We start from the raw sequence: 22,287 nt of genomic DNA, 5'->3' as shown, positions 1-22,287 counted from the left end.
GTGGTAGTGATGGTGGCAGTGGGAGCAGTGGTGGTGATGGAGGTGATGATGGTGATTATAATGGTGGTGGTAATAAGGGTGGAGGTAATGGGCATGCTGGTTAAGATGGTGTGGAGGTGGTAGAGCCAGTGGAAAAGGTAAGGTGGTGATAATTGAGGCAGTGGTGGTGTTAGTAGGAGTAGGGATAGTGATGGTGGAGGTGATGGTGGTGGAGGTGTTAGTGGTGGTTGTGGTGGGACAGGCAATGATGTTGGTAAAACTGTGGGGCAAGTGAATAAAAAATCTTATGTCTACACAAAAACTTTTACATCAATGTTCATAGCAGCATTATTCATAATAGTCAAAAAGCGGCCAGGCGTGGTGGCTCATGCCTGTAATCCTAGCACTTTGGGAGGCCAAGGCAGGTGGATCACCTGAGGTCAGGAGTTTGAGACCAGCCTGGACAACATGGTGAAACCCACTCTCTACTAAAAATACAAAAAAAAAAATAGCTGGGTGTGGTGACAGGCGCCTGTAATCCCAGCTACTTGGGAGGCTGAGGAAGGATAATCACTTGAACCGGAAGGTAGAGGTTGTAGTGAGCCGAGATCATGCCACTGCACTCCAGCCTGAGCGACAGAGCAAGATTCTGTCTCAAAAAAAAAAAAAAAAAAAAAAAGTCAAAAAGCAGAAACAATGCAAATATTCATAACCTGATAAATGGATAAACAAAATAGTATCTATGCATACAATAGAATATTATTTGGCCTTAAAAAAGAATGAAGTACTGATCTGTGATACAACATGGAGGAACCTTGAAAACATTATATTAAGTGAAAGAAGCCAGTTCCCGAAGACCGCACATTGTATGATGCCATTTATATGAAATGTATAGGCAAATCTATAGAGATAACTAGTAAACCAGTAATTCCCTAGGGCTGGGAGAAGTGAGATGGGAGTGATTGCTAATAGGTATGGGGTATTTCGGCGGCAGTGATAAAGATGTTCTAAAATTAGATTGCTACCTCAGTGAATATACAAAAGAAATTAATTATATATTTAAATGGATGAATTTTATAGTGAATCAGTAAAGCTGTTTAAAAAAACATGGAGTCAGTGGTGGTGTGGTAGTGAAGCCCTCAATTTTAGATGGTGGAGATTTTGTGGAAAGGAAGGAAGATTGGAGTTGACAGACACCAGATATACCTGAATCTATGTAGGGCCATGCCTGGGTACCATAGATTTTTTTCCTATAAATTTTTCTTTCTATGTGTTCTGGATAACTACATTTTCTCCCTTAGTCAACACTGAATTCACAAAGTAATTCTGGAGCAGGTTATGAGAATCAAGCCAAGTTGTCAGTTGCCACTGGAATCATGCTTAAATCTTCTATTTTCCCCCACACTGTCCTCGGTGCACAGAACTGGCTTTTAGTAGCTGGGATAGGGTAGCCAGGCTTTCTCTTCTCGTGTGAGTGCAAAATCAGACGAGTCCATGAAGAAATTAAAGCAGATCATCTGGAGTCTATAATTTTTAATAATTTTAAACTAGCTACAAAATGTCAATCACTTCACAAACTGACATAGGAGACAGGAGGAATTTAATATTACATGCTATAATGATATTTATCTCACAGTTTATCTATATTTCATTCATTTATATTATTTTTTTAAAAGGTTTCTTTATCAGCTACTAAACATCTCAGCAATTTGGTGTGCATAGCTCTAGATTAAGCAACAAAGAATTGTACTGATAACAAACCACAGGGGAAATGGTGGTTAGTAAGAGTCAGCCTTATAAAATTTACATCCACACTGTTTCACAGCAAGATTGCTCTCTCCAAAACGTAGCCATCAAAAGCAGCAAACAAACCCTATATTACATCCATTTGACATAATTTCAGCCAAACATATATTTTGCTGGAAATGATTAAATGGTGAGTGTGTCAAATCCATCTTTTTTAAAATTCTTTTTTTTAAAAAAGGATGATTATGATTTAGAAGTCTCTATATATTGACAGGAAAAAAGTGACACTACTGCACTTTTGCTGGTATAACTTAATCTTGACAGTGTCTCAATACTGAGCATGCTTTGTTGTTGTTCTGTTGTTGTTGCTGTTGTTTTGTGTGTGTGTGTGTGTTGTCTCATCAGTATGCTACTGTCATGGAAAGTTTTTGTTTAAGTAGGAATCTAAAAATCTATTTAGTTCTCATGCATAAATGCATAAATCACATCACTTTTAGTGCAATGCCTGTTATGTAATTCCACATTGTCTAATCATGAAATCATAAAGACAGATAACAGCCATGAGGAACCAAAGACGGCACATTTTGAGAGATTCAGAGCCTGACACTCAAAGGACCGTGGCAGTAACTCTGTGGAATGTCACAGTTTTACAAGAACAATGCTGTGGATTGAAAGAATCAACAGCACATTGAGCATTCCTAAATTGTTGTTATTCAGCAAATGCCACCGAGGAGAGAAAATGAAAAATGAAACTCAAGACATCAAGGAGTTAGAGCCACCAAATGACCACTATGTACAACCTTTGGAAAGAAAGAGACCAAGAGAGAACAAAAGACACAAAGTATCGTTGGGAAGCTGACAGATGACACAGGACAACATTCACAATGGGGGTGGACTGATGTGTGTTATGTGTGCAGACCTACTAGATAATACCATGAGAAAAGCATGAAGGAGCTATCTTGCCCGACAGCATTTGGAGAACACGGGTGGGCACATTTAACCACTTCCCAGCATCTTTGTTGCACGTTGGTTGGCCTCATCAATTCTGGTTTTGTTGGAATCAGCCTAGAAAAGGGGGAAAAGAAACAGAACTCAGGTTACCCCTTAAAAATCCATTCACCCTTCTGGGTCCGGGTCCAATGCTTCCTCTTGGGTGAAACCACTTAAAACCTCCTTGGTCAGCATGGGCCATCCTTTCTTTTGTCTTCCCAGAATGACGGCTATGGCTCTATTTGAATGTGACCGTAGAAGCTTCATTTTCATTTTTTTTTTTTAATGAACGAATATATTTTTTCAGAATCATTGCTTTTTTAATTTTCATTTTTAATAATTTTCCCTACCAGAGAGCGTAGGCTTATATATGATTTATCTTTCTATCCTAGAAAGACACTGAATGACTTCTGTGGTAGGCATTCACATCTGTTGGACCAAGTTGAATTACACTTCTTATACTGTAGGATTGAAACCATGGCTAATTTATTAGCAGTGTCCCTTTGAACAAATTACATCTTGGGGGCTCAGCTTTCTCGTCTCCAACCTGGGTGATAAAAAATATTGCTAATGAGCATGAGCATGTACAGTGGACCCTTGGACATCATGGGTTTGAATGGTGTGGATCCACTTTTATGTGAATTTCTTTCTTTCTTTTTTTTGAGACAGGGTCTTGCTCTGATGCCCAGGCTGGGGAACAGCGGTGTGATCATAGGTCATTGCACCCTTGACTGCCTGGGCTCAAGTGAGCCTCCCATCTCAGCCTCCTAAATAGCTAAGACCACAGGTGCATGCCACCATGCCTGGCTAATTTTTCTATTTTTTGTATAGATGAGATCTCACTATGTTGCCCAGGCTGGTCTCAAACTCCTGGGCTCAAGCAGTCCTCCCTCCTCAGCCTCCCAAAATGCTGAGATTACAGGCATGTGCCATTGTACCTGGCCAGGATTTTTTTTCAATAAATATACTGGAAAATGCTTTGGAGATTTGCAACAATTAAGGCAAACTTGCAGATGAATGTGTTACTTAGAAATATTGAGAAAATTTAGAAAAAATTAGCCATGTCATGAATGCATAAAATATATGTAAATACTAGTCTAGTCTATTATTTACTATCATAAAATACATATAAATCTACTATGAAAAGTTAAAATTGATGAGACTTAAACAAATATAGACCATACATGGGCCTATCTGCAGTTGAGAGAAATGTAAAGATGAAGTATTAAATCATAATTGTATAAAATTAACTGTAGTCCATACTGTACTACTCTAATAATTTCATAGCCACCTCCTATTATTGTGGTGAACTCAAGTGTTGTGAGCATCCGTTTAAAATGCTCTGTGATACTAATCATCCTCACCATCTCTCCAGTAAATTGCATAGTGCAGTAAAAAGTGATCTCTTGCAGTTTCACATTTTAAAAAAATCATGTTTAGTGCAATACTGTAAACCTTGAATAACATCATGCACCCATACAAAGTGCCACCAGTGATGCTAGCAGTGCTCCCAAAAAGCAAAAAAAAGTCACGACATTTCAAGAAAAAGTTGAATTGCTTAATGTGTACTGAAGATTTCAGACCGATGATTCATCTTGTAAACAAATGATATAAACTGATGGTATCAATAAATACAGCATAGTATTATAAATGTATTTTATCTTCCTTATGATTTTCTTAATAACATTTTCTTTTCTCCAGCTTACTTTATCATATGAATACAGTAAATAATACATAAAACATAGATGTTAATGGACTTTTTATGTCATTAAGGCTTCCAGTCAACAGTAGGCTACTAGTAGTTAAATTTTGGGGGAGTCAAAAAATTTTCAGCTGCATGGGGGTTGACACCCTAAATCTCCATGTTGTTCAAGGGTCAACTGTACTTTGCCCACTCATTAAACTTTGACAACATCAAGATTAACAACATCAACTATAAAGTGTGTACTATTATTAGCTCACTTTTCCAAATGAGAAAAGCAGTCAGAAACGATCTGGGGAATTTGTCTGAAGTCTTAGTACTAATAAATGGAGAAACCAGAGTCTGAATGCTAGCAACCTGGAGTCAGAGTCCACACTATTCATCACTTACTATTCAATTTGCTGAGATCAAATGAGTTTATACACATAATGTGCTTGGAATAATGTTTTGCAAAATGAAGGGCTCATTAGTTTATCTTGCAATTATTGTTAGTGTGTGAAAACTTGGCTTGCTTCTGGGATGCTTAATAGTTTTTAAGTTGCATTTCTGAAGATTCATTTCTATGAGTTTAATAACTGTCTTTTCTTTAATAGATGCACATTTACTATGATTTTGTAACTGGCTGGCTTTAATCTCTTGGTTGATCTCTTTACTGCTTGGGTTCTGTTTGCTGTATATGCAGCATGAAACCTAGGGCTGCTACCAGCATAAATCTTTAAATTCCAGAAAATGAATGATTCCCATCACCACTGAGAAAAATGCATCAGCAACCAGAGGTGAAGACAACGATTCTATTGAGGCTTTTCTTTTGTCCTTCCCTGACTGGTAATGCTGTCTATCCTTCTACAGCCTGGGAAGAAGAGGAGGAGGCTGCCAGGCAGTGTGGGGAAACCAAACTGTTTTTCTCTCAACCAGTACCACTCAATGATTACCAGCTTTGTACCTATTGCGGTGCTGTACTTCCCAATTTTTATTGAGCTGAGTCTTCTGTATTCAGTTCATATCGTGAATTGTCAGGACATTAGAATTATCCACGTTCAAATAGAAATTTGCAAAGTTAAAACAAACATATTTCCAGATTAATCATAACTTTGAATACCTGGCAATGGTTCTCTGTCATCTGTTTGGATAATTGACACTTGTCTTTTAAAATCAGTATTTACATAGTAAGATAGGGCATTGATTTTGATTGTTTTGAACTACAGACTCACATTTTTGACCTCAGGTTTCTCAATTGGAAAATGGATAATCTCACCAATTTTACTTGGTTCTTAAGCCCTCCCTTTCCAACTACAAATGGTATCAGAAATAATGACACTTCATTGCAAAGGAAAATTACAGGATCAGAGCAATGTGAAATGTTCCTGTAGATTGAATTATTATGTTGCCAGACTAAATGCTCTGAAAAGCTCAAATGAGAAAAATAATTCATTTTAAAATGATGGCATTCCTGAGCGCAAACATTCTAGGATCTCCTGTACAAGAATGCACTGAGGGGCCTTCACTTGGGGATATTTGAAGTAGAGCATGAGGTTACTCTGGATATCCTCAAAGGATCTGGGAGGAGCTGAAACAGACTTATGTTCAATGAGCATCTGTGATTTCCACCTAACTTACTTCTGAAGCATATGAAAATTCCACCCCATGCAATATTTGACACAGAAAGTACTGCCCCTTTATTATATAAAAGAATTAGCTTCTTTTAGAAAAAAAAAAGTCTGGAATCTCCTTGTAGATGTCTTCCTGGTATTTGGAGAATGCCCCTATGATCACCCTACTTATATGCTGTAGGACTTTATTTATGATGGCTGTCCCATTCCAATTTTTATATTTCTATTTAGAAAATTCTAAATTTGCTGGAGTGCCCAACATATGTTACATGTTTGTCCTTGTGAGAAGGCCAGGATGACCACCAAAGAGCCAGTAAAAGTTTAGAAGGAGCTGTTCAGCCCATCTTCTGAACACTCCGGGAATCTCTTCAACTTCAGACCATGCCAGGTAACTTTTAGGACCCAGTTCAGACTTCCAGCCTGTTCTGATCCTGGGTTTGAACAGTTCTCTTACTATCCTTCAGGTGAGGCAATCAGGTCACAGAGCTGGTGAATGGCAAAACCCTGTTAGAACTCAAAGTCTTAGCTCTCAAATGCTGTGTTTTCTCACTGATAGAAGAACGTGAGGACTGCTAAAGCATCAGCCTCACTGTATTCCAACGTGTGCCTGTCATCTACCACTGACAACTTTATTTTTATTTATATATTTACTTATTAGAGATGGGATCTTGCTCTGTTGCCCAGGCTGGAGTGCGAGTGCAGTGGCACGATCATAGCTCACTGCAGCCTGGAACTCCTGGGCTCAAGGAATTCTCCCGCCTCAGCCTCTGGAGTAGCTGGGACTGCATGCCTAACTTACCACTGATAACTTTAAATCAAAGTTTGAACATTGCTAAGGTATTTCCTTAGCAACAGTTCCCATAAACCCTCTGATATAGGCTTGCTTCCAATTCAGTAAGTTTTCTGAAAAAATTATGTTTTTAACCTTAGAAGGTATATCTATATATGGTTATTTTTATATATGGTTATTTATATATAGTTATTTATTTATATATATAAGGTTATTTATTTATATATATAAATACCCTTAAGCAGAAAATGAGATTTTTAAATAAAGTAATTTCTTGACAATCCATGAGGATGTATTGAAAATCTCATTGTTAAGGACTTCCAAAACTTCACTATTGATCCAAGTGATGAGAAAAGATCATGATTGATAGAGCTGGGTAAAGGTTGCTGTTGGGGTCATGAGAGATTATGAGAGAAACATCATAAGACTCTCCTTACCCCTACAGTGTGATTGCAATTACATCTTAGATATGCAGGAAACTTCTGTCCCGTTATCAGAAATGAGAACTTCAATGAGAAGGTGGAAATCTATTAATAATTGTGCAGTTCATGCGACATGATCATTTGGGGCAATGCTGGGTTGAATTGGGCTCTGTTTAAATCATGTGTGGATTTTGATTCTGGAAAAAAAAGGGGCTATTTAAAGTGCTGACTGGAAACTAATTATTCAAAGGCAATTAGACCCTTCTCCCACTTAAATGATTCTGCACTCAAGGAATGATACAAATTGAAATAGTCATTATCCATCCACCTGCCTGGCTTCTGATTAAACCTTGTAGCTGCATATGTCTCTGTCTTTATAGTACACTGGGCATAGAAGAAAAACCTTCTCCCTAAAGATGAGAACTAGAAATTCAAAGTGGCAGAATCAAGATGCCACTTGCCTTTCCAGGAACACATTTTCTTGCTTAAAGTTCAACTCTGTCAATAAGAGTTTGACCCTTCTATTAGTAAAGACGCTCCTTCTGGAACCCTAATTGGCTTTGATGCATTGTCTAGCTGCATCTGCAAGTAAAGTGGGTCCATTAATAGAAAATGAATACTTCCTGTTGTTTTCAAATTGTTTTTTCTGTTGGAGGTCAGCTCAGCAATGATTTTTTAGTTCATTATTCTGGGCCGTAATGGGTTAGGTCAGCTTGTGTTGGCTCTAGTGAGTTTTGAAACTCTCATTATTATTCTAATATCTATTGATTTACACAGCTTTAAAAGCTTTTTCATATGAAAGCCTTCTTAACAATGATAAGCATGCCATTACTTGCAAAAGTAAGCAAAGCACAAGTATTTTGCCAACCAACACTAAAGTTTGCGTAGTTTTCATATTGATCAGGCAAAATATGCAATCAGATATTTTTAACATGGAGTATGTACAACACAACAGGACAAAGTGTTCCCTTTATGCCTACTTACTCCTTTTTCAAGTCATTGGAGGCTGCTTGCATACCAAGAAACTACTATTTAGACTTATGATTCTAAAAATCTTAAAAGTATCCTTCTCTGCTCACCAAAATGGAATGAATTATTATAAGAAAATTTAGGATATCAGACAAAGAACTTCAACATCTCCCAGGGAATAAACACACAACATAAGTTACCCACATTGAGTAGATTATAGATGTACAATTATCGTTAAATCTATAATGTCTCTATTTCTCCTTTTCAGCATTTGGACATAAGAGTTTGTAATCAATATTCAAGACCCTACTGATTGAGGAAAGGGCATGAAACATGGAAATATAAATTATGTCAGAGTTCTGTGTTGTAGAATATCAGGTTTTGGTGCCCTAGGTCTCTTTATAGGAACGTTCCAGTGTTTCTTTCCAATCTCTTCTAATTTTAAGCCCCCAAACCCACCCCTTCCCAGTCTACTCCCTCCAGTCTTTCTTATGGCCCACGTTGACATGGTGGATCTTAGAGCCAAGTCTGGTGTCCTTGTGTAAACTCAATTTCATCATATAAAATTCCCTGTTTTTAGATCTGGGGATGTGAACTGTTAAACTGGAAATGGAACCTGGATATTTTTGAATTCTCATTAAAGCTTTGGCATTTATAAAAGCGAAGCTCATAATCATGTCCTGGCTAAACTGACTATTCTTTCTCCCATTTTCTGATTCTATCCCTTCACCACCTCCACTTGACAAACTATTAATACTAACCATCCTTCAAGATTCAATTCAAAGTCAACTTATTCTGAGATTTTCCCGAACTTTGCCTCTTGAGATCTTTCCTTATCTAACCTTGTTTAGCATTTTATCTGTGGATCTCTTAGTGAATTATATTTTGAGTGATAGAAAATTCATCTGGAGGCTCATAGCCTCCCATAGGCCGTGAATTTCTTGGCAGTAGGGGTGGTGTCTTTCTCATGTGTACATGGCCCACAGTGCCTAGCACAAGGCCTGGCTGACAGGAGCCTTTGAGAATATTTGCTGGATTAAATTTGACCCTCTTATTTTCACTCCAATTCTGTTGCTGAGTCCTATATTTTTCTCTTGGAAAATGAAGAACATTTCCAGCTATCAGTGCGCCTGAATCCAAGGTCGTGTTTTGAGGATCTTGTTATGCCCTTCACACTTCCTGTTGGTCATTTCAGAAGTGACTCGCAGTAGCGACTTGCTGACTGCCACGTGCTCACCTTCTCCATGATCCTGTCGATCTGGCGATTCTGTGTATCGATCTCATTGCCCATATCCAGGGCCATGTGACGGAGGTTCCCGATGATGCCGCTCACCTGCTCCAGGTTTTCATCCATTTCATTTTCTCGGGCATCATTTGTTACCCTAGGATCCAAAGAGCAAGTTTTAGAAGACAGAGGGTGGAAAACATATTGAATACCAAGGACCCAAAACATAGTGGAAATCTGTCGTCCTCTGGGCATCAACTTTATCTATCTTTAATCTCCATCCAGTACAAAAACACATTTTAGCTTTCATACATTTAAAAAAAAATGTTTAAAATTGCTTTTTGAACGCTTGAATTTCTGTTCTTAAAGAAGGTATATTAAATAGATTAATTTATCTACTTTCTCACTCCTTCCATTATGTTGTTTCCCCTTCATATGTTTATTTCAATTTTTATTGTTTAAGGATGAAAACATTTTGTTTGAAAGGACTTTAGGTCAGAGCACGAAGATGGAATTAGAAACGATATTCTTCTTTCTAAGAATATTCTTAATATTTCTAAGACTCAAATTAAGTCTCAAAATTTCTAAGACTCAAATTAAGAATACAATAAAAAGCTTATTGTGCCAAGTCAGAGTCTCTGTGCTCATCTCTTTTCACACTTGGGATTGACACCAATGGGAAGAGTAATGATAATTACAGTTTGCCCCTTAACCCTGCTTGCTCCCAGGAACTCCAAGGAGAGCTACTTGTTCAAGATGATTTTTATTTACTCATATGTTAATAACATGGGTTTTTTAGTGGCATGGTGCATAGGTGATTTCAGAGTCAAAAACTGTGAAACTGTGACAAAAGAGTATTGTTTCAGGTTGAGTGGAATGGGAATGGGAGGAAGGAGCTGGCTCACAAAACACATTACATTTTTTCACAGTCCAACTTGAAAGTTAAGGAGGTACTTATTTCAGAATTTCCCTAGTATATATGGTATTGAGCTAAAAAATATTCAGAAGGGTTAAAATCCTTCCCCCATGGTAACTCCCAATGCAGACTGGCTCATTATGGTTTCAAAAGCAGCCCAGGGCAGAGAAAATTAAAAAACTAAAGGAGAACTTTCTAGCTTTTTCCTGTAGGGAAGAAGTTTATTTAAATGATCATCAACAGCTAAGAGATACTTCTAGTTCAATGGTGCTTGGCCCTGAGTGCATTTCAGAATCACCTGAGGAGCTTTAATGGGCCACAGGTGCTTGTGTCTCACTTCAAGAGATTCTGGTTCAATTGGTGTGGATTGGGCCCAAACACTGGTAGTAAAAGAAAAAAAAGTCTCCCCTGGTGATTCTAATGTACAGCCAGGCTTGAGAACCCTTGGGCTACTTTCCCTGGGAGCAAAGGGAGAGCTGAGTTCTGAATTGGCTGATGTGTGTAACTTGAGTTTTTTTTTTGTTTTTTTTTTTTTAAGGAAATGCCCCTGAGTCATAATTTGAACTTTTAAAAATAGATATTTAAATTGGCTTTTGATTCTAGGTTTCAAAATAAATCATTAATAAGAAGCTCATTATTCTCTATTTTCACTCCAAATCCATTCTTGGACCTTCTTTGCTCTGTGCTCTCAGGAGCTGACCTCATGACTGTATCACCCAGCTCCTCTTACCCTCTGGCTTTCAGTAGGCTTTGGCTAATGGCCAATGAAACTGCAGGGCAAGAGGAGTGAGGGGTTACAGCATTTATTTCCCTCTTTCACTCCCTGTTAGCTTTGGTAGTGGCTGTATTTCTCTACTGATAGTTCCTTGCCCACAGTCATAACTATTGCTGGGTTCTGATAATCACTCCTTCTCCTGTCCCCCAGGACTATGGTGGTAACAACTTCCTGCAATTGCTAGCTCAGAAGTGCTTCACCATTCCTTGTTATTAGTCCTACCCACCCCTCTGTAAGTAGTCTCTTTTATAAGCTCTATTCAATTAAATTCATGGAATGTGATGCCTGTCTACTGCCACATTGAGTCTGGATGTGGTCATGTGACTTGCTTTGTCTAATGAAACCGGCAAATACAAGGTAAGCAAGCAAAGGTTTGATAAGTGCACTGAGGCTTGCCCCCTTGGAATGCTGCTACCACCATGTAAGGAACCTGGGCTCTCTTGCTGAAGAGGCCACATGGAGAAGAACAGACATGCCCCACCAACAGCCCCAGCCAACCACCAGACAAGTGAATGGGGCCATCTTGGATCACCCCACCCAGGCAAGGTCCAGGAAAGGCTTAGAAAAGAACACTTAGCCGGTATGTAGATTAATGAGCAACAAAATGGTTGTTTTTTAGAAAACCACTCAGTTTTGGAGTTGTTTGTACTTGACAATAGAGAACTGCTACAGTGTATGCTGCATGAGGCTCACCTGCGGATGAAGCCGCCACTGATGGCCATCTGCTCCCGTTCGTCCACTACACGAGCTGGCTGGCTGGCCACCACTCCGTCCTGATTATTGCCCCAGGCTTTTTTGTAAGCATCACTTGATTTAAGCCTATGCAAAAGAGAGGGTGAGTGACAAGGCACAGGGGTGGAGGAGCAAGCTCTCAACAATTGTCACTTCTTCAAGCGAAGAATCGAACCAAGCGAATGAGTTTTAAGTCGAGGCATTAGAGAATACCGATATATCATAATCCAGACCCAAACAGTTGGCCACCACCATGCCTCAGCTACTCAACATTTCACTTCCAATCGAATCCATTGCAATGGACTGCAATCTTTGCCCACAAGGTTGTTCTTGTTTTAGTTTGTTTTGTGGTTTAGTTTGGATTTTGGACAAGGATTAAGGTAGCTGGAGGACATTTAGTTCTATTTTAGTGATGTGATTATATTTGGAGACACAAAACACAGAGAAAAACATACTGGCAGACAGACGCAAAACAAGACTGCCAAGTAGAGTGTGCACATCACACCACAGCAACACACTGTCATCAAGAAAACATCCTCAACCAAGTTTTTACACACCATCATGCAAAGATCCCTGTGGAATATTTTTTTATTCCCCAACATGTGTGGAACTAACATTTCCAAATCTCCATGAAGGACATAAAGGATTGGTGGTTGGCCAAGAGTGACGGTCTTTGCATTGCCTCTAGAGTGATTTGAATTAGATAATATATCGGTACTTCCAAACAGTCACCATACATCCAGAGTTGATGTACAAACCTTTGTCCACAGAGACAAAAAGTAAAAGAAGCATAGTGAAATGAATGCAGGAAAAGAGAAGAGAGAACAAGCCATCTAGCACCAAAAAGGGAAACCCCTCTACGTCTTCTTCATGCACCAGCTACAGGCATGAGTAGAAAGTGAAGCATTCTCATTTAAGCCAAACTACTCCAGAAGTTGACCATTCTCGAAAAAGGCACTAGCAGGACAGTAATAGCCTTCATGAGGATTTGAAACGCAGGTTCAGTAGCTTCTTTGTTGGGCTGAGGGGCAGGGCAGAGAGTGCTTACAAACTCCTACTTTAAACTATCCTGGGGTTGTAATGGAGGAGAGTGGTTTAATGCTGGTATGGTCTCCATGGGCTGTATTTCACTGAGCTGCCTTGGAGAAAAGACTTAAAATCCAGGCATACCTATTGTGCCCAATAGAAACATGTGCAGCATATTTTGGTGAGTGTTGTAATTAAAGGCAATCAAAGATGTTTTTAGGTTCTTTACATAGTAGAAACCATATGCTTTTTAGTCCAAAAACAAGAGACATTCTTTGGTCCCATTTACACATTTTTTTTTGTAAGACACCAGAATTTAACATTTTATTTTCTTCTTTCGCCAGAGGACCACAGCCATCTATTAAAACTGGCTCTAATACTTGCAGACTGGGGGCCAAGCAACCCTAGAGACAAACTGGAAAATTGTACCAATGGAATTTCAGCAACTCCCACAATCAAGTCTATAATGCCGCAGGCCTTAGTGCAGTCAAAATTTATTGCACCAAAGGGCCATGGACCCATTCAATGAAACGAGATCCCCAAACTAAATTTAATAGGGCTTAGAGTCTGGCTTTTTTAATTTTTATTTTTCCAACTCCCCATCTCCTCCCTCCTCAGATTAAAAGAAGTTATATGGACTTTGTGATGTTTTCTGCTATGTCAAATGTCTGCTATACCATCTTTGGCAAAGTCAAAGGAGTGGGAAGTATGCGTTTCTGAAAGAAGGCAAACCACTGCACCCACAATGCTGCACATAGACTCACATCACTGCCGTACATCTACCATCGTCCCTTGAAACATGCCGAGACAGGGCGAAGCCCTCAGAGAGTCCAGGGCACCACCAGCCACTGCGTTGTGACACATGGTTTTTAAAGCATTATTTACACACAATAGGGAACACCTCAGTCAAGCTTTGAAGCTTAGTTTAGGGTCTCTTGTGCATTAAGGAAATTAGTGACCACTCAAAAGTGGAATTCGTAGGAGCCATCATTTCATTAGAACATTAGAATCCATCCCAGGGGACCCTGCCTTCACCCTTTCTTCACACACAGTTGATGAAGGGGGGAAAATGTATCTGTTGGAATTTATCATGAAATGGATGGAAATCTCACCTGGGGGCAAGTTGCCACTGAAAGGAATATACAGTCAAATCTTGACTAACTGGAATGCTTGGTAATGAGGCTTTTTTTTTTTTTTTCTGATGAATTATATGACTTTCTTAATGAACAGTGGGGCCATGGAGGAAAGTTTTGTTTCATGGATGATGAGTGAATATCTTTGCTAGACTCCTGAGCCACTTTCCTGCCTGAAAGTCTTAAGGTAGAAGACCTGATTGAATCTTTCCTTGGTTATCATTTATACTGATTGCTTGATGGCCTTTTCTGTGAAGATCAACTCTTATTGTTTGGTCCTCATAGATGTGGAAGTTGCAGGAGGATGGAGACTAAGTGTGACAATGCAAACTACCCTGGAAGAAAAACCATTTTACATTTCTGATGTGATTTTTTTTCTTTGTTTCTTTTTTGCTAAAAATGGAAGGGAGCAAGAGCATGCAGCTGAGGTTTCCAGTTAGCTAGATTCCAGTTAATCAGGCTTTACTGTAGATCATTCTTTAAAAAGCAAAATTTTTAAATTTTTTTGCAATATGAGCCCCTCCCCCTCCTAAACAGGAAGTGGGATATTTTAAATCAGCCTCAAAGTTTAAAGGATGTGAATGGTCATATAATCTGCTAAAAATGACGTCAATTTCTATTCTAAAAGCTAGGATCAGGAGAGCTTTTAGGAAAAAGTCTTCTTTTAGAAGGGGGAAGTGGGAGGGGTGAGGGAGATTGGATAAGGAGTTTAATTTTCCAAATGCATGTTGGGCAATCCACTCATGCATTTCTTTTTCCACCACTAGTCAAATGAGACAATCTTCCAGAACCCTCAGTTTTAGGTTCCTTCCATTGCAAACCTTTATAACCACATGTCACATTTCTGCTACATTCCAAAAAAGCGTTGCAGAACCTTGAGAACAGTTGAATGTTTTGTGATGTTGTGCATGCAAAATCTACACATTTCAACATTTCAGCCAGTGTACGGGTAGATCTTCCAAGGAGAAAAATTTGGGAGGGATGGGTCCAATTTGAGTAAGGCTTGAGCACTTCTTGCTGAAGAGCTCATTGCCTCTGTGTTGGGTGCAGTGGCAGCATCTATTGACAAAATTTGGCAACTGGTGGGCAGTAGAAAGGGAGAATCTCTGTCATATTCTCTAATTTATAGAATCCTTCCCTCGGCCAAATTACCTGTCTCTTTTATTTTGGAAAAAATCAAACCTTCGCATATGTGTTTCTCATCTTCCAAACTTACCCGCAGCCTTTTCTAAATCTGTAATTTTGACTCTTGGGGTTGGGGAAAAGGAAGTTCCCTGGGTGCCTCTTTCTTGAGGCTAGCCTCTGTCTCAAGGTACACTTTCTGGAAAATGTTGAAACGTTCATCAATAAAAGTTGCTGACAGTGAAGCTTTCACTGTAGTATGCCTGATTTTTAATGCATCAACAGTAACTCCTGCTAATATCATCTATGCTATGAGATGAATGCATTGGAGACGGTATTGATCTGTTCTGCATGCCACATGCTCATCCTGCCTATGAGCTTGGCAGGAATGAGCTTGTCAAGGCTTGAAGATGGGCCTTGGGAAATCAAAGCTTCAGGCAGGCAGGCAGCACCTACTTGTTACAGGGACACACACAAAGCCCGCAGAATTTTCCTAGGTCCGTCAAATTCTTTTCTGCTTCTTTCATGTCCTTATTGATTTGGTCCATCCCTTCCTCAATGCGTTCCAGTTGTTCTGATTAAACACAAGTATTTTATCCCCACAGAATGAAGCAGATGGAAAAGGACAAAGAAAAAAAGACAAAACTTCAGACATTCACTTTGACATTAAAAAAGAAAAAAAAAAAAAAAAAGAAAGAAAACTGGACGCCACAGATTAGAGCTGGTACCCAGTACCTACTTGTTACAAGGACATATGAAAAGGCCACAGCATTTCCCTAAATCTTTTAAATTTTTCTCAGCCTCCTTCATGTCTTGGTTGATATGGTTCATGCCTTCTTCGACACGATCGAGTTGTTCTGGTTAGGACAAAGGGATGACAGTGTGGAATGAATTTTTTGGGGGTCTCCAACAGAACATGAGAAATGACTATGTGAAACAGAATTTGAAAGAGAGATATTACAATGCATTGTCCAAGAGGATGCATTGTTGAAGACTGCTACCGCTGCCCTACACAGGTATGGGTGGAAAGAAACAAACCAAACGATGCTCAAAATACTTTGTAATTCAAACATGATGGGATGGGGTGGAAGGCCTGTTTGATTCTGAGTGTCCAGCAAAGCAGCACAGCATATTCGCTTACTCAGGCACCAGTGAAATCCAGGAGAAAAAAAACAGGGTGTTAGTTTATGTTTTAGGCATTCCAATTTAACGCTACTAAAGAAAGGATCTGCTTCAACTTTAAAATATCTCCATCTTTTGGTTTTTAAGCATCCTCAACCAGATAAGGGTAGAAAATAGAATCCATTTTCTTCTTTGGAGACAACAGCAGCGGCAGCAATCATAAGCAATGGGTATGGATCTCTTTTCTTCCCCTAGCAGTGGCAGTCTAGCCAGAGGTAGCCATGGTCTGCACTTGATTGTGCATATGTAATTCATAAAAGCTGTTTTTTAAAAAAGAGAGTAACATCCACACAGCAACATTGTAAGTCCTGGAACATTGCAATTCCTCTATCATCCTATGACTTAATTGCTATGAATGTTTTGGAAGGCATTTCACTTCTCTGCCCCCTGATTTCCAAGTCTATAATGGGGGTCATGCTCCAAGCCCAGGCAGAGAGCAGGGAGAATGAATGTCTCTTTGGAAGTAGGATTATGAATTGGAACATAGGACAATATGGTGTCACTGCTGCCAGCATAGCTGACCTTAGTGTATCTAAGACATAGATCAATAGTCATAAAAATGAATCATACTTCTAGGTTGCCAAGGTTACATACACCAACTTGATTAATTTTTTTGAATTGTGTCACCAAATTGAGACAACTACAAGTTCAATGAAAGGATTTTTAAAACAGCTTTTAAAAGACCATTAAAGGAAGGCAGCAATGGATGTCTTAGCTGTCTAATTACAAAACCTAATTACATTTCCATTCCTCTTTTCATCTGTATTTTCATGCATGCATGCCTGTGCCTCCTGGAATAAAGGCATGCCTAGAATACAACTGATAAGTACATTTCCAGCCTAAGGGCATACATTATCACTTAAACACAATTTCACATTAAGTTATACAGTGGAAATTGTGCTTCCAAAAAAACTAAGATACATTCACTAGTGACCCAAACTGCCAGACTGTGAATTTGGAAAATAAAAGCCTACTGTGTTTTCTTTCGTGAGGCTAAAGAACAGAATTCAGTTCATGAGGAATCTGCTATTTCTCTTATGCTTTTGAAATGACAGGTGAAAACAAAATTTCATTGTTTATCCAGCATTGAATACCTGGAGGAGATAATAAGGTAGTGCAGGAGAACTTTTGCCGAATAAATACAGGCACAGTGATGGCTTAAAAAAAAAAAATCCGCAAATACAGCCGGGTGTGGTGGCTCATGCCTGTGATCCCAGCACTTTGGGAGGCCAAGGCAGGCAGATCACCAGAGGTCCAGAGTTTGAGACCAGCCTGGCTAACATGGTAAAACCGTGTTTCTACTAAAAATACAAAAAAAATTTCTGGGCGTGGTGGCATGCACCTGTAATCCCAGCTACTTGGGAGGCTGAGGCAGGAGAATTGCTTGAACCTGGGAGGTGGATGTTGCAGTGAGCTGAGATTGCACTATTGCATTCCAGCTTGGGCAACAAGAGCGAAACTCTGTCCCAAAAATAAAAATTACAATTAAAAAAAATTTTTAAAAGGCTATATATATATATATATATGTATATGTATATGTATGTATGTGTGTATATATATATATATATATATATATATATATATGGCAATCCCCTACATTCAAGAAGATTTTTTTCTTTTCTAAGGATTTCACTCCAGTTTCCTTTTAAGAATGCAATAAATTAGTCTGTAGATCAAGGTAAATATTCAAGTGGAGGGACTGGTGTGGGGAAAGGAACTCATCATCAGATGAAGAACCATTATATATACAGACAATAGGGATGCCAAATCCCAATCAAGTAATTGCTAATGGCCTCTGGGAGTGCAGGCTTGAGATGGATTGGAGGAGGCATCTGGACTCAGAAGGAGAGATGCTGCCCCCAGCTAATGACAGCTGAAATAAGCATAGATTATGGCGTGGGGACACATATGCAATTATTTGTCTTTCTTGAGGAGTTTCTCCTAAGTTACAAAGCAAGTTGATAATTTTTTTTTTTTTGGCCAAAATATTAACTCTCTGACAAGATATTAGGGACCCATCCACTGTGCTTCCAGAGATTAGGAGGTAACATATATATGTGAATTGGTGCACAGGTATTGGACCTATGAATTAGATAATTGATATTAAAAAGGGAAAAACAAACAGGCACGTCTAAATCCATATTTCAGAAAGCTGGGCTCTCCATCTGTTACCAGCTTAATTTGGCAAAGTTTTGACTAAAAGAGAAAACTCTGAAGCTGAATTTGATTCAGAAAAGTATTCAGAAAATAGTTGATTCAGAACACTATTTTATAACTACCAATATCAGTTGAATATATATTTACATAAGAATTCTAAGTCAAACCTTTAATTTAAAAAATATTGTGGAGTCATTTTGTTGCAGAAATTCTAGCAATAATATTAATTTTTAGAGTGTACTGAGTTATGTTTGTGGAGATGTTTGGCATATTGGGACTTCATGGCACTTCAATGATTTCTGTGAAGATGCTTCTCAGGAAATGCTTATAAGCATCTCATTCTGGGATGAACAGCAGCATCTCTGAGGCTGATGCAACGCACCATCCAGTGTTGACTGCTTTTGATCTCCCTAAGCTTGTTTTCTGGCTCATTTCTGTTTATTCTTGGGGGCTGGGAGGAGAATAACATTTTGAGTAGGGAGGGGGTCTTCAGGTAGGTGACACTATATGTTGGGGCCAGAGCTTGGGCTTTCTTTTGCCATGATATTGGATCACTGGTTATTTGTGATAGATCCACCAATGACAGAATCCTCAAGGATCTATATTAATGTTTTCCATTAATATTTTTCCAATGACTGGTGAAAACAAAATTTCTACTAATCTCTCCTAAGTAAGCCAACATGGGGCCCTTAGTATTCTCAATCTAGTAAAAATCAGTAGAAGAATAGTAAGCATTAATACTATTAATCTAGTATGCAGCCTTCATGAGTATATCCAGTTACAAGATGCTGCCTCTATGAATTTCATTTTTCTTAGCATTTATGAACATATAGAAATTTATTTAAATTTAAATAGCCCTATGTGGCTATCATGACTAAGTACAGCCTTAGTCATTCATAACAGATATTGGTGAATGGACTTTAGCTAGAGAGATGGTTTTTCAGATGCCACCTTGTAGTGCCATGAACCTTTTAAGATAGCTGACTCTCCGGACAGGAATTTACTTTGTCTTTCTTCTGTCAGACAGTAATCAAATATTTCACTGTTTAGTTTGGAGCTGATCCCAGGAGATTTTCCCAAAAGTCACATCTTCAGCATCAAAACAGACATACAACTCAGCAAAGACCAGCAAAAGGAACAAGAGATATGCAGGTAAAAGCCCACATTAGTGCCAAGGTCATTTGGGGACTTCCCTTGGTGACAAATTTTCTAGAGGAATGAAAGTCCCAGGGCTCAGTACATTTCCAGGTCTGGTTGTCATGCTCAGTGCTCCTTGGTGTCTCCCGATACCTGGGTATAAAGCAAGAATCCCATAGGAAATTTCCTAGTGCAATCATTTAACTGGACAACCTGGAATGGCCTGGCCTGACCCAACAGTGGTTGAGATGGTTCTTTAGAAGAATGGCTGTTTCTTGAGGCTTCCGTGCTGCTGTGAGGTAGAAATAGTCAACACTTTTGGTGCTCACGCATAAACAAAATTAGTAGAGCATAAATGAAGAGAAATTTCAAAGCAGTTACTGATCTAAACAAGTAAAGGCAAAATTAAAATGCACTTATATGGCAGTTAAGATAGTTGTTGACATGCTCATCTGTCAATTAGAAAGGTCCTTCTGTGTCTCTACTGCCTAATTAAAAAAAAAAAAAGGTCCTAAGTTCCTATTATACTATAAATGAAATGTGTACCATTTAAGACCGGCCAGAAACCACCTACTTTCAGGGGTTTTACAGTTGCATGTTTCTCATCAGTGTCTATCTACTCACCACACATCTGGTAAAACCCAGTCTATCCTTGTTTAACTGAGGAATTCAGCATTTACTGTGGTATGGCCATAATTGAAATGTCTTAGCCGAGAACATTAACTGTCTCATGGGGAAATCTGTCAAACAGACATTCTATTCTGCTTTGTTTCTCGGAGAATAGTACATAGGTGATTCTGGAGATAATTTGTGCTAAAGAAGATATATTTTTGCATTTTTATGAAGATTTCAGCAAATTATATCTCTAGATTTTCTTCATCAAAGTACAATGCAATTTATCACTCATGTAAGCCTGTTATTCATGTTTTCTCTTTTTGATTCCAGGTTTGTATATATTATTTTCCATGTCTTTATGTCACTGCTTTATTGTTCGGGGGGAAAAGGCTGTATTCTAAATCTTTCCTAAGTCTACCCTCCATTGTCATGTCTCTTTTTCCACCCACATGAAGTTACAAATTATCAACTTAAAAAATAAATAAGGTGAAACTGCTAATTATTTGAGTGTATATGTTTATTTATTTTTTAAATTTTTTTATTTTATTATTATTATACTTTAAGTTTTAGGGTACATGTGCACAATGTGCAGGTTAGTTACATATGTATACATGTGCCGTGCTGGTGTGTTGCACCCATTAACTCATCATTTAGCATTAGGTATATCTCCTAAAGCTATCCCTCCCCTCTCCCCCCACCCCACAAGAGTCCCCAGAGTGTGATGTTCCCCTTCCTGTGTCCATGTGTTCTCATTGTTCAATTCCCATCTATGAGTGAGAATATGCGGTGTTTGATTTTTTGGTCTTGCAATAGTTTACTGAGAATGATGATTTCCAATTTCATCCATGTCCCTACAAAGGACATGAATTCATCATTTTTTATGGCTGCATAGTATTCCATGGTGTATATGTGCCACATTTTCTTAATCCAGTCTATCATTGTTGGACATTTGGGTTGGTTCCAAGTCTTTGCTATTGTGAATAGTGCCGCAATAAACATACGTGTGCATGTGTCTTTATAGCAGCATGATTTATAGTCCTTTGGGTATATACCCAGTAATGGGATGGCTGGGTCAAATGGTATTGCTAGTTCTAGATCCCTGAGGAATCGCCACACTGACTTCCACAATGGTTGAACTAGTTTACAGTCCCACCAACAGTGTAAAAGTGTTCCTATTTCTCCACATCCTCTCCAGGACCTGTTGTTTCCTGACTTTTTAATGATCGCCATTCTAACTGGTGTGAGATGGTATCTCATTGTGGTTTTGATTTGCATTTCTCTGATAGCCAGTGATGGTGAGCATTTTTTCATGTGTTTTTAGGCTGCATAAATGTCTTCTTTTGAGAAGTGTCTGTTCATGTCCTTCACCCCCTTTTTGATGGGGTTATTTGTTTTTTTCTTGTAAATTTGTTTGAGTTCATTGTAGATTCTGGATATTAGCCCTTTGTCAGATGAGTAGGTTGCAAAAATTTTCTCCCATTTTGTAGGTTGCCTGTTCACTCTGATGGTAGTTTCTTTTGCTGTGCAGAAGCTCTTTAGTTTAATGAGATCCCATTTGTCAATTTTGGCTTTTGTTGCCATTGCTTTTGGTGTTTTAGACATGAAGTCCTTGCCCATGCCTATGTCCTGAATGGTAATGCCTAGGTTTGAGTGTATAGGTTTCAATTTTGCACCAGAAATCAGGTACCACTCTTCTATTGGGCACCTGTTGTTTAGTTATTTTTTTTTTAAAGCAATGACTTGCTGCATCCTCAGTTTCAAAGTCTGGGACATTGTTACACAGATCCAGCCAACAAGTCACGCAATAATAACAAACCCATTGGGGGAGTTCTTAAGACTTCCATTGCTACTGCAATATCTTCAACATGGAACTCTAGTAGACTTTGTTATTTGTGTACAACTTTTGACAATTTGTATTGTGAAAATTGAAGGAAAAATGTTGGGGTTTATGTTCAACTTTTTTTTCAAACTTTTTTCTCCATTTTTTTGATCAATTGGTATATATTTATTGAAAAAGTTTAATACAAATAAATAATGTAAAACTGAAAGCCTTTATGTG

General features: G+C 38.6%; 1 protein-coding gene across 5 annotated transcripts in view; it reads right to left on the bottom strand.

The window, feature by feature from the left end:
• Positions 1–1,497: 1,497 nt before the first annotated feature.
• Positions 1,498–22,287, bottom strand: part of SNAP25 (synaptosome associated protein 25) — an 89,306-nt gene continuing 68,516 nt past the window's right edge. For 3 of the 5 annotated variants that reach the window (XM_003810563.5, XM_063601098.1, XM_008962905.5), the window contains exons 5-8: positions 15,594–15,711; positions 11,818–11,943; positions 9,446–9,590; positions 1,498–2,790 (exon numbers count right to left, since the gene is read on the bottom strand). In XM_003810563.5, coding sequence (XP_003810611.1) covers positions 2,722–2,790; positions 9,446–9,590; positions 11,818–11,943; positions 15,594–15,711 — 458 coding nt within the window. In that variant the 3' untranslated portion in view covers positions 1,498–2,721. Of the gene's footprint in view, positions 2,791–9,445; positions 9,591–11,817; positions 11,944–15,593; positions 15,712–15,876; positions 15,995–22,287 lie in introns of all 5 variants that reach the window. The other 2 variants (XM_003810564.5, XM_057300829.2) reach the window with 1 other exon arrangement.

This window comes from Pan paniscus, chromosome 21, assembly GCF_029289425.2.
Source record: "Pan paniscus chromosome 21, NHGRI_mPanPan1-v2.0_pri, whole genome shotgun sequence".
NCBI lineage: Eukaryota > Metazoa > Chordata > Mammalia > Primates > Hominidae > Pan > Pan paniscus.
Note: the sequence above shows the minus strand (reverse complement) of the source record. Positions and strands in the feature narration are given on the sequence as shown.